Consider the following 14,654-nt stretch of genomic DNA (forward strand, 5'->3'; position numbering starts at 1 on the left):
ATCGTCCAGTAGACAGACAGATCATCATCCATCAGAAAATCCATAAATGTTGCATGCACCTGAAAAATGTATTCATATAATAAAATACCAATACATGGGGTCCATGTATCGACACAAAATACAAATACAAAATATCTTGATTTTATTCTGTTTAAATTTTCCCCCACCCCTACCAGTAATCTATAATCTATGTTATTTCTGTCAATTCATTTCTGGAGTTATGTGGAGACACTTTCCAACCAGCTTTAATTTAACAGTTACTCTGAGTTTGTGTAAAGTCTGGAGCAGCTTAAAAAATGTAATAAAAAAAAAAAAGTAAGGATGGTGCAATTAATAATATATATTTACGCACTGGATAAGGTGTAACAACTAACCATCACGTAGTGAGATGAAGAAAGCATGAAAACTGGCAGCAAGCAGAGCACTCTAAACACACACACACACACACACACACACACACACACACACACACACACACACACACACACACACACACACACACACACACACATTTGATAGCTGCAAGCAAGCATAAAAGAAATAGATAAAAGTAATAGATTAATGGTAAAAAAAAAAAATTGCACGAACAAGATAATATAATAATTTCAAAGCAGTTATCTAAAAGTAAGGATAAATGGTTGAAAAGGCTAAATGTAATGGATAAATGTCTAACTTCTGCCACAAGTAGCAGAAGAAAAAAAAAAGAGTTAGGAACCAATGCATTTAAATCTACATCTCAAAAATAAAAAATATTTCAATATATTTGGCCACTTTTTAAAATACATTTTTGCACTATTATAATTATATTTACATATTTAGAAAATAATGAAATTCAACACCCCGATGGTTATGCCTCTTTTATTCATTTTTTTCTATCATATTCTGAGCCGCTTGTTGCATAATTCCTGCCGGACGCACACGGACACAAACACAGTCGGATGGGGCAGGCATTGCTTCATAAACAATTGCAGCCACACACGCTCATGCTAGGAAGGAGCATGAAAACAGCTCTAATGGGAAAAAGATGAGAGGGCTCGCAGCGAGCACACCCAGAGAGAGGAGGAGGTAGAGGAGGAGGAGAGGCGGTTGTCGGACACTGCTGTCTCAGCGCGGCTGTCATACACAAACAGCTCTGAGATCAGACACAAAGATTGTTTCCTGAGGTCATATTGTCACGAGAGTCCACCAGGATCCCTCGGTCGGATTGTGTTCATTTTGATTTTTTTTTAGCATTTATGTGATCTTTTACAGATTTGTGTAACGACACATTATATTTGAAAGATATTGCTGTATAAGCATATTGCTGCGTCGTTTTTTTTACAGCTGTACATATATATATATTTTGATAAATGCATCTAAAAAAGAAATTATTTGATAGAAAATTTTTATATAGATAAATCTTAAAACTAAAAGGATTACGTGACATATTTTTGTGGCATTTGCTGCTATTCCCAAATGATTTGTTTGATTGACTTATACATTCTTATGTTCAGACAAGAAGTCATGCTCAAATAGAAATGAAAAAAACAAAAAAATACCGTGTTCAAACTCATGTCTTTATGATAATGCGGGCCGGTTAATGTTAACGTGATGTTTCTGTGTGAAACAACAGAAAGAGAACCGCCTTGTTCTGTTAAGGAAAAAGTGTGTCATCTTGTTTATTTTCCTTTGGTTTGCTGTCTTTTTCCAGCCCAAAGGGCGCGATGATAACAAAAAAATATTGCGGGCGTCCATGTCTCACAGCAGACTGCCCCCCCCCCCAGTCCAACCAGGGACCACAAGGCCCTTAGAACAACATTTTTGCTGTGAGGGAGAGGAGCAGAAGTTACAGCCGGGGAGTTAATGATGGCTCACTGCTGATTCCCTCACATGTTTGTTCAGATTTTGGCTTTGCTTATTCACACAGGCACAAATCAACTCTGCATCTTTGTCTCTGGTGAGGTCTCATCTTCCAGAACTGATTCTGACCCACCACCGCAGATGAGGCCTTGCTTTTTTTGTTATACTTTTTTTTATCTGAGATCCTTTTCAGGCCAGTTTCTTCCTAAAGAAATAAATTCCCCTCAAAAATTTCTCATTAATTTTTCTCCACAATGCCAACTCTATCTCTGTCTAATCCGTTACGTGTATCCACTGAGACTGAATAATATTTGGACAGGTGCTCCTTCATATCCATTAACTTCAAGGGGTCCAGTGTGCCATTTCACTGGAGTTTCATAAAGAGAAAAAAGCAGCACGTCGTGGCGGGTGGATTGTGAAGCTGGTGTTGTATACTGTAGTCTGTACTGTATGTGTAATCCCTAACAATAAAAAACTGTTTAGCACCAATTTTCCTTTACTTTTAAAACCTTCTTTTTTTCCTGTTTCAAACAAGAGGAGGCCACATCTGGAAGACAGATGTAGTCCCAGAGCTTGTTCTCTGCCTTTGACTCTCGCTGCTTCTCACTCACTCTCTCTTTCTCGTGTCCTTCCCTCCCTCCCTCCCCTCTCTCTTTTTGGGGAAACATGAGAGCTGGGCTAATTCTCTCTCTCTCTCTCTCTCTCTCTCTCCCTCCCTCCCTCCCTCCCACCCCGGCCGGACCACCCACATTCGGAAACGCCTAGCTGTTCCTCAGGCAGAGCCGCCGGCAGCTTAGAGAGCGAGAGCCAGCGAGAGAGATGTAAGGATGGGTTATGACGGACGGTTTTAGCAGAGTATCAATTACATCAATGTCAAAGCTATAACCTGCCGGTGTGCGAAGAGCAGAGAGAGTCTGGGAGACCCGTCTGCTTCGCTGCACCACAGCTATCCATGTCCCACTCACTTTATTCTATGACATAATTGATGCTGGTTCGAAAAATGTATCTCAGAAAACACACGTCAAATGTCGGCTTTTGTTACATGTTGGATGCCCTTCAATTATGGAAAAGTGTCCACAACTCAATCCCCACTGTAGAAGTGAATAATTTTAGATTCAAAGATCTCACAACAACAACAACAACAACAGCTTAAAGTGTACTTAAAACAGCAGCTTTTATTTGTTTGGTAAGTAGTAAATAATTATCTCTCGGTTCATCTCAAAGCTCATACTTCCTCTGTATCAAAGTCAATGTCTCCACCTTGTGGATTCTTCTGGGTATTACCCTTTAACAGTGTTATGACAGTTTATTGTCCCCCTTTCTAAAAAGTTTTTAACAGTTGTAACTTATCATTTTAATGGTTGATAGATGATTTCTTTAGTGATCAGAAATAATCCACTTAAAAGGACAAACTGGTTGCCAGGATATGAATAATCTATTTGGCTGTTGAATGTCCTCCTGAGGCACTTTTTACTCAGTTAGAGCAGTTATCGTCAATGCAAGGTACCAGTGGTTTGTTTTGAGAAAAATATTCTGTCGCTTTACAATGATAATTTGATCATTTTACATTTAAATAGAGCCAGAATCACCGCACGGGTGTCATGTCTAAATTATGATAACAGTGAGCTTGTCAGACAACGTCGTGGGTATAACATCCGAATTTTAGCAGCACAGCAGCTTGGAAGTGAGCACTGCTTAATATGTTGTCTTAATGGGTCCCGTCTCTATTGGCCAGCCACTATTTCATGCTCTGCTTTCTGACAACAGAAAAAGAAGAATATGTTGAATTAAGCTGTATTGAAATCCAGGACATATGAGCCCACATGTAAAGGGGCTGACACTGCAGGCAAAATGCAAATAATGTACGATACAACCCCCTTACCCACACCACTGAAAAAACCTTTGGTATTTTCAAACCTAAATGTTGGCAGGTATGTTATTGTGGTGGAAGAAAATGTAATTCATATTATCAGGATGAATTAAGAAAGAAGGGGTTATACTAGGGGACAATATACACCAGCCAAAAGGATTTTTTTAAAATCTGTCAGACTTGAGTTATTACTGATCTGAAGCATGATTTTTTTTTTTTTTTTAAACCATTTTAAATCGTTAATAGAGAATGGAGCCCATTCTGACATAGAAAATAAGTAGTGGAGCTCATTGATCAGGCATAAATACTATTGTGACAGGTGCTGGCTGGAACGCCCACAGCTCAGTAATACACTGGTTTGCTGAACACAGTTAAGTGACTTTAAGGTGCAACTTTTTGCATAATAGATTAAATTGAGATCATCATTCATTTAGTTTTCTGTGTTTTTCTTCTCCCCACTTCAGTAGCCACAGACCCCACAGAGGCCCCAACCATACCTCCAAACGGCCCTCCCACGAACAGGCCCACCAGGGCCCCCAGCAGGGCCTCTCTTCTCACCAGCGTGGGCAGCCACCTGATCCAGCCTTTTAGCTTCTCCCACAAGCCTCGGAGGAACGGTGGAGCCGGGGAGGAAGGCGAGACACTGGTAGCAGGGAAAATACTCTCCACATCCACATCCAGGTTGCCTACGCTCCCCTCGGCCTCCTCCCGTACTGCTGCCATTTCTTCTTCTGTCACGTTTTCCTCTGGTTGTGAGTCTTCGGGAGACATCTGGTCCTTCAGCTCCTCTCCTCTCCTCTGCCTCACTATCTCTTCCTGCCTCTTGCGCACTCTTTCCTCAGCCTCCTGGTACAGAGGGCAGCTGAAGTGCTGGGTCCCGCTCTCCTTCACTGCTTGCTCCACCTTCTCCAGCAGCTCCTCCACGACGTTCCTCTCATCTGCTTCACCGCTGCGGGTTTCCAGGGTGTGGTAGTTCTCCCCACATCTTTCCACCAGCTCCTGGAGGTCCTTGCGCCATGTGACGAGGTACTCCTCCAGCTGCTCGTCTTCCTCCAGCACCTCTGTGTTGGTGAAGAGTACGATGGTGCTTCTGCTGACGGCTGAGGAGCCGAATAGCTCCGCCAGGATGTCCAGCGCCTTGGCCTCTCCATCGGCTGACTGGTCCATAGGGACGCACAGCACAAAGGCATGTGGCCCAGGGCTGGATAAAGCGATGAAGGAGGAGATATGTCTTCTCCTCTCCTCTGGGCTGCAGGCTGAGCTGAACCAGGCTGGACTGGAGACTAACACCACCTACAGAGAGGTAAGCATAAAGATTAAACAATCACAGTAAGCCTGTCTACTTTTTTTATTACTCTTAAATTGTAAATTAAATTTGGTACAGGGCGTATATTCTTTCTCATTTATGTGGCAAGATTTGTGCATTGCATTCCTTTATTTAAGTAATAATCCTCAAGATGTTCACAGCAATTTTGCAAAGTGTAATATTTATTCTTCTGTAGTTGTTAAATGCATTTGCACTCGTTAGTTACCCGACTATATAGTAGCATTGCATTGCCACTGATGAGGTCCAGTGCCCACGCAATGGATTAAAATGGCGAGGGCATGCAAGAGGCAGTGAAAGGATACATGCAGATGACAAAATTGAGCTTGCGTTATTGTGTGTTATCGACATATTTTGAATCATGAGCTATTTTTCACTTTCATTAATAGTTCAAAATAGGTTTTTGAAATATATCCGGTGGTTGCACTCGCAGATATGCATATTATAAAAGGGTAAAACTATTGACCTTCTTAGGCTGACATGAAAGCATCTATCTTTACCACCAGTGACCACAGGTGTCACCAAATACTCCTGAACTGAAATCTTGAGGATTATAACTTTAAATTGGCCATGTTGATATCTGTGAATGATATTTACATAAGAAAATTAAGGCAGTGTTTGTCTTTTTGCACCTGTGGCTGTAATATATATATATATATTTTTTTTTTTTACAAAAGCCAACTTCTAAAATGCCATTCCAGTGTTGCACTCCTACCTGTCTGCCGGCGGCCTCTCCTCTGTGTTTACTGCACTCCTGGAGGGCAGCATCGGCGGCGTCGGTGCCCTGCTGGGAGACTTGCAGGCCCAGAATCGTGCCTACCGCTGATCCAGTCCGGCCCAGCACCACGAGCCTCAGCTCTGCTCAGCACAGGCGAAGAAACACGGTTTTCATGATGCTCTGTGCTTTGTTAAAGCGGTTTAGAAACGTGCAGTATGTTTTAAACAATTTAAACAAGGTTGTTGGTTTTTTTGTTTTTTTTAATTCACCACGACATTTTACGACGGCAAAATTACCCCCAATTCTTATATCCTGTTCTGCACACATATACAAAAGTAGGAAGGTTTAGTTTACGAGCTGTTTATTTCAGTGGTCGGTTTGTGCCACCGTGCGTGTGCCATCACCCCCGGTGTACACTAATGCACGGCTTTGAGATTTCCGAGAAGTGGCAGCGCCCTTTGCAGCCGCCGACGGCTCAAATACCGAAGCCGCGCAGCTGGAAGCCGCACCTACTGACTTCTCTCCCGCTGTCTCCTTTCTACAGCTCCCGGAACACCTCGAGGAAGAAGAATCATCCCGCCTACCTGACTGCGAAGTAGACGCTGACATTTCTGGTCCCGCTCTAATGCCGTGTTTAGAGTTTATCCGGGACGGACTTCCTAATTCCTGCTGGCTCACTCAAGCCCTGCCTCTGACACCAGAAGTGAACACAGCGCCATCTGCCGACGGGACGAGATGATGGCAGTGGTTGAGGGCAAGGGCTCAACCATGTTATCTGAATACATCTGCAAAAGAATAAGGACATTAATGGGCAAATATAAAGATTATGATTCGGAAAACGTTATTGTCGTATGCACAGTATAATAAAAGGCAATTACACACTACAATGAAATTCTTACTTTGCTGGACCTCCCTAACCTAAACAAGAAATATTTACAAAATCTAAAAATTGATCAAGAATATCAAAAAATATTAAAGAATAAAAATAGAAATAGTTAAATAAAATACAAATACAAGAAATACAAGAATTACAAAATAATGTACAGTGTTGTGCAAGAAGTCATAAAGTGCATTGTCGCCCCTTAATGAATAGGTTCCATGTTCGATCCCAGGCCTGGATCTTTCTTTGTTGAGTTTGCATGTTCTCTCTGGGTACTATTGCTTCCTCCCACTGCAGTATGTTGTTAATGTTTTTTTTTTTTTTTTTAAAGGCATGTCGTCCAAAATATCATAAATGGATTTCAAAATGTCCAAAAATCATAGTGTCATAGTATTGCATTATGTGTGAACAGAGCAGACATATAAGCGGGAATAAATGTATAAAAAACAGCTTCATTGAATATAATGAAGTAGGGAAGTTGTTAACGTCCAGGGAGAATGAGTTTTGTGTGTGTACAGGCAGAGTCCAGGTTGTGTAGTCAGTGAGTGAGCGAGCGAGCGAGCGTGCCGAGAAGGGAGGTGTCTGGAGGATGTCTGCGAATCCCAACGCCGGACCGGCAGGTTTGGGCCGACAGGGGGTTCCGGATAGACCGAGGCAGGACTTAAGGTGAATGTCTACTGGTGGTCTCCTCGACCAACGCAGGACTTCAGGTGACTGATAAAAATGATAGCACGTCGTCAAAAATGTCATAAAAAGTTATATTATAGTTTTCGTCCAAAATGTCATAAAAATCTCATACTTTTCTAAGTGCCCAAAATGTCGTATAAAAGTCGTACTGGAGTGTGTCGTCCAAAATGTCAGATATGTCATCCAGATATGGGTGTATGTAGTCGAAAATGTCATAAAAAAAAAAGTCAACCGATATCGTGTCGTCCAAAAACGTCATAAAAATGTAATTGTGTAGTACTTTCTCCAAAATATAATTAAAACATTACACTATATAGTATGTCGTCCCAAATGTCATAAAAAAAAAGTCATACTAGAGCATTTCGTCCCAAATGTCGTAAAAATGTATGTTCTCCAAAATGTCTTTAAAACGTCATACTGTAGTATATCGTTCAAAAAGTCACACATATTACCAAAACTGTTTTAAAAATGTATTGGTAAAACATGTCGTTTAAAATGTTTAAAAAAAAAACGTCATACTACAGTACGTCGTCCAAAATGTCATAAAAATGTCTTTGTATAGCATGTGGTCCAAAATGTCATAAACAAGCGACAGAACCTTTCACGGTGTTAATAAAAGGAGAATATATTTAACATATTTTCTACTCTATACAGGTGGCACAGATTGATATTTTCTCCATATTGGGGTGGACACCCCCCCCCCCCCCCAAAAAAAAAGGCAGTGGTTACGCCCATGGTAGAGGGCAACTGAAATCAGTAAGATTCTTCGTGAATACTCGCGAAATGTTTCGGCCATTAGTGACCCATCATCACTGTAATCCTGGAAGCCCCTCGTGCAGCTGGTCAAAAACATCCATTACATTGAAACATCATATTTTAATGTTGCCACTTAGTTCAATTTCAAGCTGACAGTGGATTGTTGAAACAGCTCTACATTATGACCTCTCTATCCCTTTGAAAATTTGCTGATAAAATCCAAGTCTAAATGCTGCTTGTACACACCCTAAAATATGAAATGCATAAAACAAGTAGCCTACTTTATACACGGTAAGAGAAAAAAACTAAGCAGGTGTTAAATATATTACGTTATGTTGATGGAGCAAACGACAACAACTTAAATGTTTCTGTACATTTTAGTAAAAACAAACAAACAAAAAAAATCAATATGCAGACATGTAGGGCCGGGCAATACCGCCAAAATCGAATACCTCGATATCCGTATTGTTGAGGTTTCTACTTTCACAAAATATTTACACAATGATATTTTTGATAAATAATCATCAGTAATGTGGATATAGACAGCCTCTAAAACCAGGAGAAAACACTTATGCCATATTAAGATGTCACAATATCCACAATCTAAGATGATATCGAGTCCCATATCACAATATTAATATAATATTAATATATTGCCCAGCCCTATGGGCTCGTACAGGTCACACAAGTACAGTCCCACTCAATAACTAAACAAATGCACGCATACATTCAGCACAGTACACACACTCATTCATAAAACAGAAGGCTGTACAGTAACAGTAAAAAAAAAAGAGATTAACATATACAGTAAAATGCTTCATTTAAAAATACGGCTATTAGAAAGAGGATTAAGAGAACAAAGTCTTTTAAAAAAATACACTTTAAAAACATGTTGAGGCTAGAAATGTTCAGATGCCAGACAGCGGCGGTCCGAGAGTCTCTCCAGTCTCTCCAGTAAAAGAGACGTCCAATCAAATCTGGCGACTTTTGATGCCAAGTGAGTCCAGATTGAGGATCGTCTTTGACTCACAGTCCAGGCATGATGTAGGCGATGTTGTCCAACGTATTCGACTGGCAGAAAAAGGAAAAAAAAGCTTTTTGTTAGGATGACAAGAAAATGTGCACGTGGTCAATATCCTGCCTCCATCACACATCTTTGTCACAAGTGTCAAAAGTGTTTGATAACCACATGTGAGGGTTCATTATATATCCTGCGCACAGTTTTGGTCAGACGTATTCATTCATTTATTGTGTACGTGAATGTCATGGCGGTATTGGGCTTCCGATGATTTCTTTGAACGGGTGTACCAACATCAACATGCGTCTTTAATAGAAGTCGTTGAATAGGTTAATATATATATATATATATATATATATATATATATATATACAATTATATGAGTCAAAAATATACATACAAAACACTTAATATTTGGTTAAATGTCTCTCGGCAAGTTGCACCCTCACCAGATGCGTTTGGTAGCCAACAACAAGCTTTTGGACGACATAGAAATTCGAAAAATAAATAAATTTGTAACTCCCCAATTTCAGTATTGGCCCCAAAAGTTTACTATCAGTCAGTATCTAATAAAAATGGAGACCATACATCAGAAACACTTTGCGATACTCCGACGTGAAGAAGTTATAAAGCTGACAAATGAATCAATTACGATGATAAATGTTGATACTTTACCAGCACATTTCGAGGACATCCGTTTAACTGTGGTATCTGTGCCGTGAGGCACGTCAGTGGGCCCAGCGCACACAAGATGGAGTCCAGGAGAACTGACAAACTCCCGGAGACTGCAACCATCCCCTGAACACAAGGCAGCATCAATCACAGAGCTTACTTATTTCACCACATATTGATGAACACGAAGGTGCTGATGAGGTGCGTCTTTGTATTTACCAGCCTGGTTTTATGTTTTAATAAAATGTTTTAGGAAACATTAAGCGCTGCATGTACACACACACACAAAAAAAACAACAACAAAAAAAAACTCACCTCCGTTTCCTGAAGCCGATGTCCAATCAGGGACAAAGATTCTCCCAGCAGCTGCAGGTGAGCTGCTGCATCGATGGGATCGACGTCTGGGACCCGAGCCGGGGACAGGGACACAGTGCTGGGCGCTCTGTTCGGCGACACAATCGCTGTTCCTGTTCCTACGACTTTCATGACAAAACATAATTCAGATACAACAGCAATGAGCTCCAGCAGAGAAAGAAACAAGAAACAATAACACTTTGGTATCAATCAGCCGAAGCAAATGTACCTTTGCTTTTGGCCTCGCTGGAGGTCTTGTGTTTGACTGTGGTGGCCTCAGCTTTGTTCTGCTTGTGCTGCAGATATTGAGCTTTCTGCCTCCAAACCTGTAGGAAAGGGCACACAGAAGATACATGACATTCAAAGCACCACCTCAACTGCATACATAACAGTAATATACAGTTAAAACAGGATCAGGAAACAACTTACGAGTTTGTCTTTCTCTGGCATCGCCTTCCACACCTCTGCCAACTTTTTGCTGAGCTCACCAAACACTGCAGATTAGACACAAAGACATTGTTTTCTGTGGTTTCTTTTAGTTAAATTTGAAGGGACTGCGTCCGAATCAGTGTCGTGATAACTTGTGCTGTAAATTTGACCCACCTAGTCCTGGCTGTTCTGCATTTATGTTGACTCTGTACTCCTTACAGAACACCTGATATGCTGTTGTGTTCTTCTTCTTGGGCTTGAAGAGGGAATAAAAGACTCAATAATGTTCAAAAAAAAACAAAGACGCACAAAACAATTACTTACAAAACTACAAACACGACCGAATAGTACCTTATCTTTCTCCTTCTCGTGCTTTTCTCGATCTTTCTCCTCCTTCTTCTTCTTCTTCTCGGTCACGCTGTCATTGCCTTGGTGGTGGTGTGGAGGGATGGGCGTGCCCATGGCATACATCGGACCCACAGCACTGTGAGTGACGGTGGGATGGGAGTGACTGTGTGCCCTCGATGAGTCTGTTGAACGTCGTACAAAGACAAAGCAGAAGTGATGACAAGTGCTTGGGGAAAATACACACATTAAAAAAAAAAAAAAAAAAAGACACATCAAAAACAGGGTCCGTTAGTCTGATCTGTAATTCTGGGTTCAGAATAGAATCGGCCTCTGTTTTGGTGGCACCGTGTTTAACACCTCGCTGACTTCAGCTCGGCTCAGAGAGGCACAACGACAGTAAAACTTGCAAAATTGTAAGATTTCCATAAGGAATGTGTCTATCACGGTATCTTTCTAATATCATAATAAACAACAGCAGTGCATTATCCTTCAAACTTTTCGCTTAAATACGACTATATATGCTTATTTAGTAAATTAGCACGAGCTAAATGTTTGCATATGTGCTGATTTCTTTGTGGTTTTAATAGTCAAATCATTTCAAAAAGGGAAGAGCATTTGGAAGCAGCTACGGGACTTCGCAGTGTCGCACCGGGGCGCCGTTACCTGGAAGCCACTAGCGCTGCTTTGCATAACTGCAAACAAAACCCAGAGGCAGAGACGAAGCTGACCAAAGAAGAGTGATGCGTGTGAGATCCTGAGTTTCCCCTCATCAGTCACAGTGCTTCCTCTGGCTCTCAACCATTAAGAGCACCAGCTTTTAAATGTCTGCATTGCAAGTAAACATGACCACAACATCTACAGGCAGCAAGACGAAGAGCCTGGTTTGCTGCACCAGCTCTGTCTGACTGATTAAAACGTGCTCCTTCACGGCTAATCAGTAAATGCGATAAGAGAAATAGTCAGCTGTGTCGTTAACCTGAGTTTGTATATGTGACATAGAAAGTGATGTTATTCTACTTCCTCATTTGTGGTTTTCAAATCCAAAACAGAAATGCAGAATTAAAGGAAAAACTGCTTCCAACAACGCAGTGCTGAATGTCAAAAAGACAATATCTTTCATTTCTGAGTCCACTCACCTCCGAATCCTTTGCTGTGCTTCTTGTCTTTCCCACTTTTCTCCTTGTCTCTGTCTTTTTCTTTGTCCTTTTTCTTCTTGCTTTTCTTGCTCTTTTTCTTCTTTTTTGACAAGTGTGTGTATGAATCGTCTATAACAAGTTCACCTGCCTCCAGTTCTCCTCCAGATGAAGAGCTATCGTCTCCCATGGCGCCTCCATAATGACCTGCGTTACAGAGATTAGCGACGCAAACATTAAATAACAAAACAATGAAAGACAACGAGTTCGATGTGTCAATCACTATCAATGGAAATGTGTACGGTCAGAAGAGAGGAGAGGGCAATGACTTGCATCAAGGGTTATCTTACCTTCCACCTCCACCTCCTTCCCCACTACAGGCAGTGGATCTCTGTTCTGCTGCAGCTTCTTCTTCGTTGACTTTGAAATCTGCGTGCGCTCTCGATCTTTCTCTTTCTTCACGCCTCCTTTGGAGGAGTGTGGCGTGAACGGGAAGCTCTCTGCTTCCTCCTTCTCCGGCGACATGATGAGCTTCATCTTCAGCCCGTCGGCCTCACGTAACGTCAAGGGCTCCTCTTTAGGAGCGCCGCCGTGGAACAGGGACGACTTCGAGGAAGAGGAGTGCTTCTTGGAGGACGACGACGAAGACAGCGGCCGGGAGTGAGAGAAGGAGTGGCTCCCTTTGCTTCCGCCGCTGTTACTGCTTTCACGTTTGCGGTCCTTGGAAGAGTGCGAGGAAAAGGAGGGGTAGGAGGGTTTCTTGTGCAGGTGGGGGCTCGGGTCTGAACCTGTGGCCAGGGGAGAGGTGATAGCCTGCAGGAGGCCCATCGCTGTATCTGTCGGGTGGGACGACGAGGGGGAAGAAAGGGTCGGGGAGCGGTCTGCAGACTTGTGCTTTTTCTTGTGGGGAGGTGGGCCTGAACCGTCTTGGTCTGGTAAAGGGGGGGGGGGGGACGACGACAAACAGTTACAAAGCAAAGACTTGTGAAAATAAAACATGATTCAAATACATCTTCTCATTAATACATGCAATACAACCTCTCACCTCTGTAATAGTATTCATCACTATGCTTCTTCTTCTTTTTGTGCGAGTCTCCTCCCAGCATGAAAAGTTCTGAATCCTGATTTGGTATTAAAACAATAGCATTTCATTCTAAATATTGAGAGGAGCATTGACACCATATCGTAAAAAGCTCACGTGATATTACTATGAGGGCAGATAACTTACCTTGGGCCGTTTCTTGGAAGACTTTCGCACCTGGGCAGCAATCTCCTCCTCCTCCCTTAACAGATCCTTGTACGACCTCCTCTTCTCTCTCTGGCTCCGACCAGCCACAAGGCCCCTGTCTCCCTCCATCCCCACATCTAAAATACATGAAATCCATGTTATCATTTTCACCTGACCAGGAAAAACTTGATTCTATTGCCCGCATGTGCATTGGGAAATATTTAACATGACTTAATATTCTGGGTCTTGCTGAATCTCTGTCTTTAGAAATGGTTCCTCAATCTTTGCGCAAACTACCAGTTAGTTACACTAAATGCAGTTTTGTCACTACTTATTATTGTGTTTCTGACGGCACAAAAAAAAAATGGAATTGTTTCGTAAGAGTGTACAGCAGGTGGACATTACCAATTCCTCCTTTACCCTTGATCTCCTCAAAAGCCATGGTTTCTCCTTTGTTTATTTATCATGGGATGTCGCCGGCAGCATTAAGGCAGGATACTGACCTGATACGTGAACATCGAGAGAAAATGAAATGCAAATCAAAGTATTAAATTAATAATATTAAAATTAATATTAATATATATTCTGTCCATAAATGAGTGACAGCATTTAAAATTGCAGTGCAAGTTACAGGTTGAAAAGCTGTCCCTTTCTGTCTTGTCTTCGTCCAAGCAGATGTTGTTTCAGCTATTCCTGGTTAGTCCTGCACTGAGCTCTATTAGCAGCACTGGAGCTGCAGACATACTCAAAAGTGGAGAAGTGCTCGCCACTTGGGAACATTTTTATTTTTATTTTTTTTTTTACGTTTTATTACAATAATAATGTGGTCTGCCAAATACAAAAGAGTACAATGATAGCTAAACAAATTCCCGCCTACTTTCGTAAAGACACACAAACACACCCCCTCGCTATTCACTTTGACAGTCAACGCTTTCCAAGAGTTGACTTCGCCCCGCCGTGCGCGCTCTCAGCTGGCCGGGGTAGGCGGCGACGGAAAGCTCGAGGCTTTTGCTAGCGGCTAGGCCGCTGTAGCCTATAAGTGGAAAACCCACTGCGGCGGACATGCATTCAAGTGCACGTACGTCTTCCTCTGCTCCGGAGTGATAGCGTGTGTAGTTTACAAACACCGGGAAGTGAGGAATAAAGTGTTTTTATTAAATTTTACTACCTCTGTCGGATCTCCCCAATTTACGCGGGTCCGGTCTCCATCTTTATTATCAGTGAGACAATACGTGTCGGCGCATGGGGAGGGGCTTCGACAACGTAGCCAATCAGCGTGGAGTAAAAGTAGCCATATTTGGAGTGCGTTCACTGAAGGCCGTATCCACGATCCGAGACGGCAACTACAAAAGGCGCTCATTCAATATGTCGATGAAATGCATAAATTAAAATGCACCA

General features: G+C 41.9%; 2 protein-coding genes across 5 annotated transcripts; both read right to left on the minus strand.

Moving 5' to 3' along the window:
* Positions 1-2,988: 2,988 nt before the first annotated feature.
* On the minus strand, positions 2,989-6,451 carry LOC138198175 (GTPase IMAP family member 7). The gene is made up of 3 exons (XM_069149426.1): positions 6,336-6,451; positions 5,749-5,891; positions 2,989-5,002 (listed from the first exon to the last, which is right to left on the minus strand). Exons 1-3 carry the CDS (start codon positions 6,358-6,360, stop codon positions 4,136-4,138), a joined length of 1,035 nt encoding a protein of 344 aa, XP_069005527.1. The 5' UTR covers positions 6,361-6,451; the 3' UTR covers positions 2,989-4,135.
* A 1,476-nt stretch (positions 6,452-7,927) lies between these two features.
* On the minus strand, positions 7,928-14,482 carry hmgxb4a (HMG box domain containing 4a). Of its 4 annotated transcripts, none has more exons than XM_069149427.1 (13): positions 14,425-14,482; positions 13,662-13,759; positions 13,257-13,393; positions 13,074-13,149; positions 12,379-12,960; positions 12,032-12,235; positions 10,899-11,077; positions 10,722-10,803; positions 10,548-10,612; positions 10,348-10,444; positions 10,080-10,243; positions 9,768-9,890; positions 7,928-9,145 (listed from the first exon to the last, which is right to left on the minus strand). In XM_069149427.1, the coding sequence occupies exons 2-13, from the start codon at positions 13,696-13,698 to the stop codon at positions 9,101-9,103; spliced, it is 1,791 nt and encodes a 596-aa protein (XP_069005528.1). In that variant the 5' UTR covers positions 13,699-13,759; positions 14,425-14,482; the 3' UTR covers positions 7,928-9,100. The 4 variants fall into 4 exon arrangements, with proteins under 4 accessions (XP_069005528.1, XP_069005529.1, XP_069005530.1 ...); XM_069149428.1 differs by lacking the exon at positions 14,425-14,482 and adding an exon at positions 13,888-14,392; XM_069149429.1 differs by lacking the exon at positions 13,662-13,759 and having other exon boundaries at positions 14,425-14,458.
* Between the last annotated feature and the right edge of the window lie 172 nt (positions 14,483-14,654).

The sequence above is a fragment of the Embiotoca jacksoni genome, unplaced genomic scaffold (assembly GCF_022577435.1).
Source record: "Embiotoca jacksoni isolate LCO1_2020_lvr unplaced genomic scaffold, fEmbJac1.0.p SCAF_15, whole genome shotgun sequence".
Taxonomy (NCBI): domain Eukaryota; kingdom Metazoa; phylum Chordata; class Actinopteri; family Embiotocidae; genus Embiotoca; species Embiotoca jacksoni.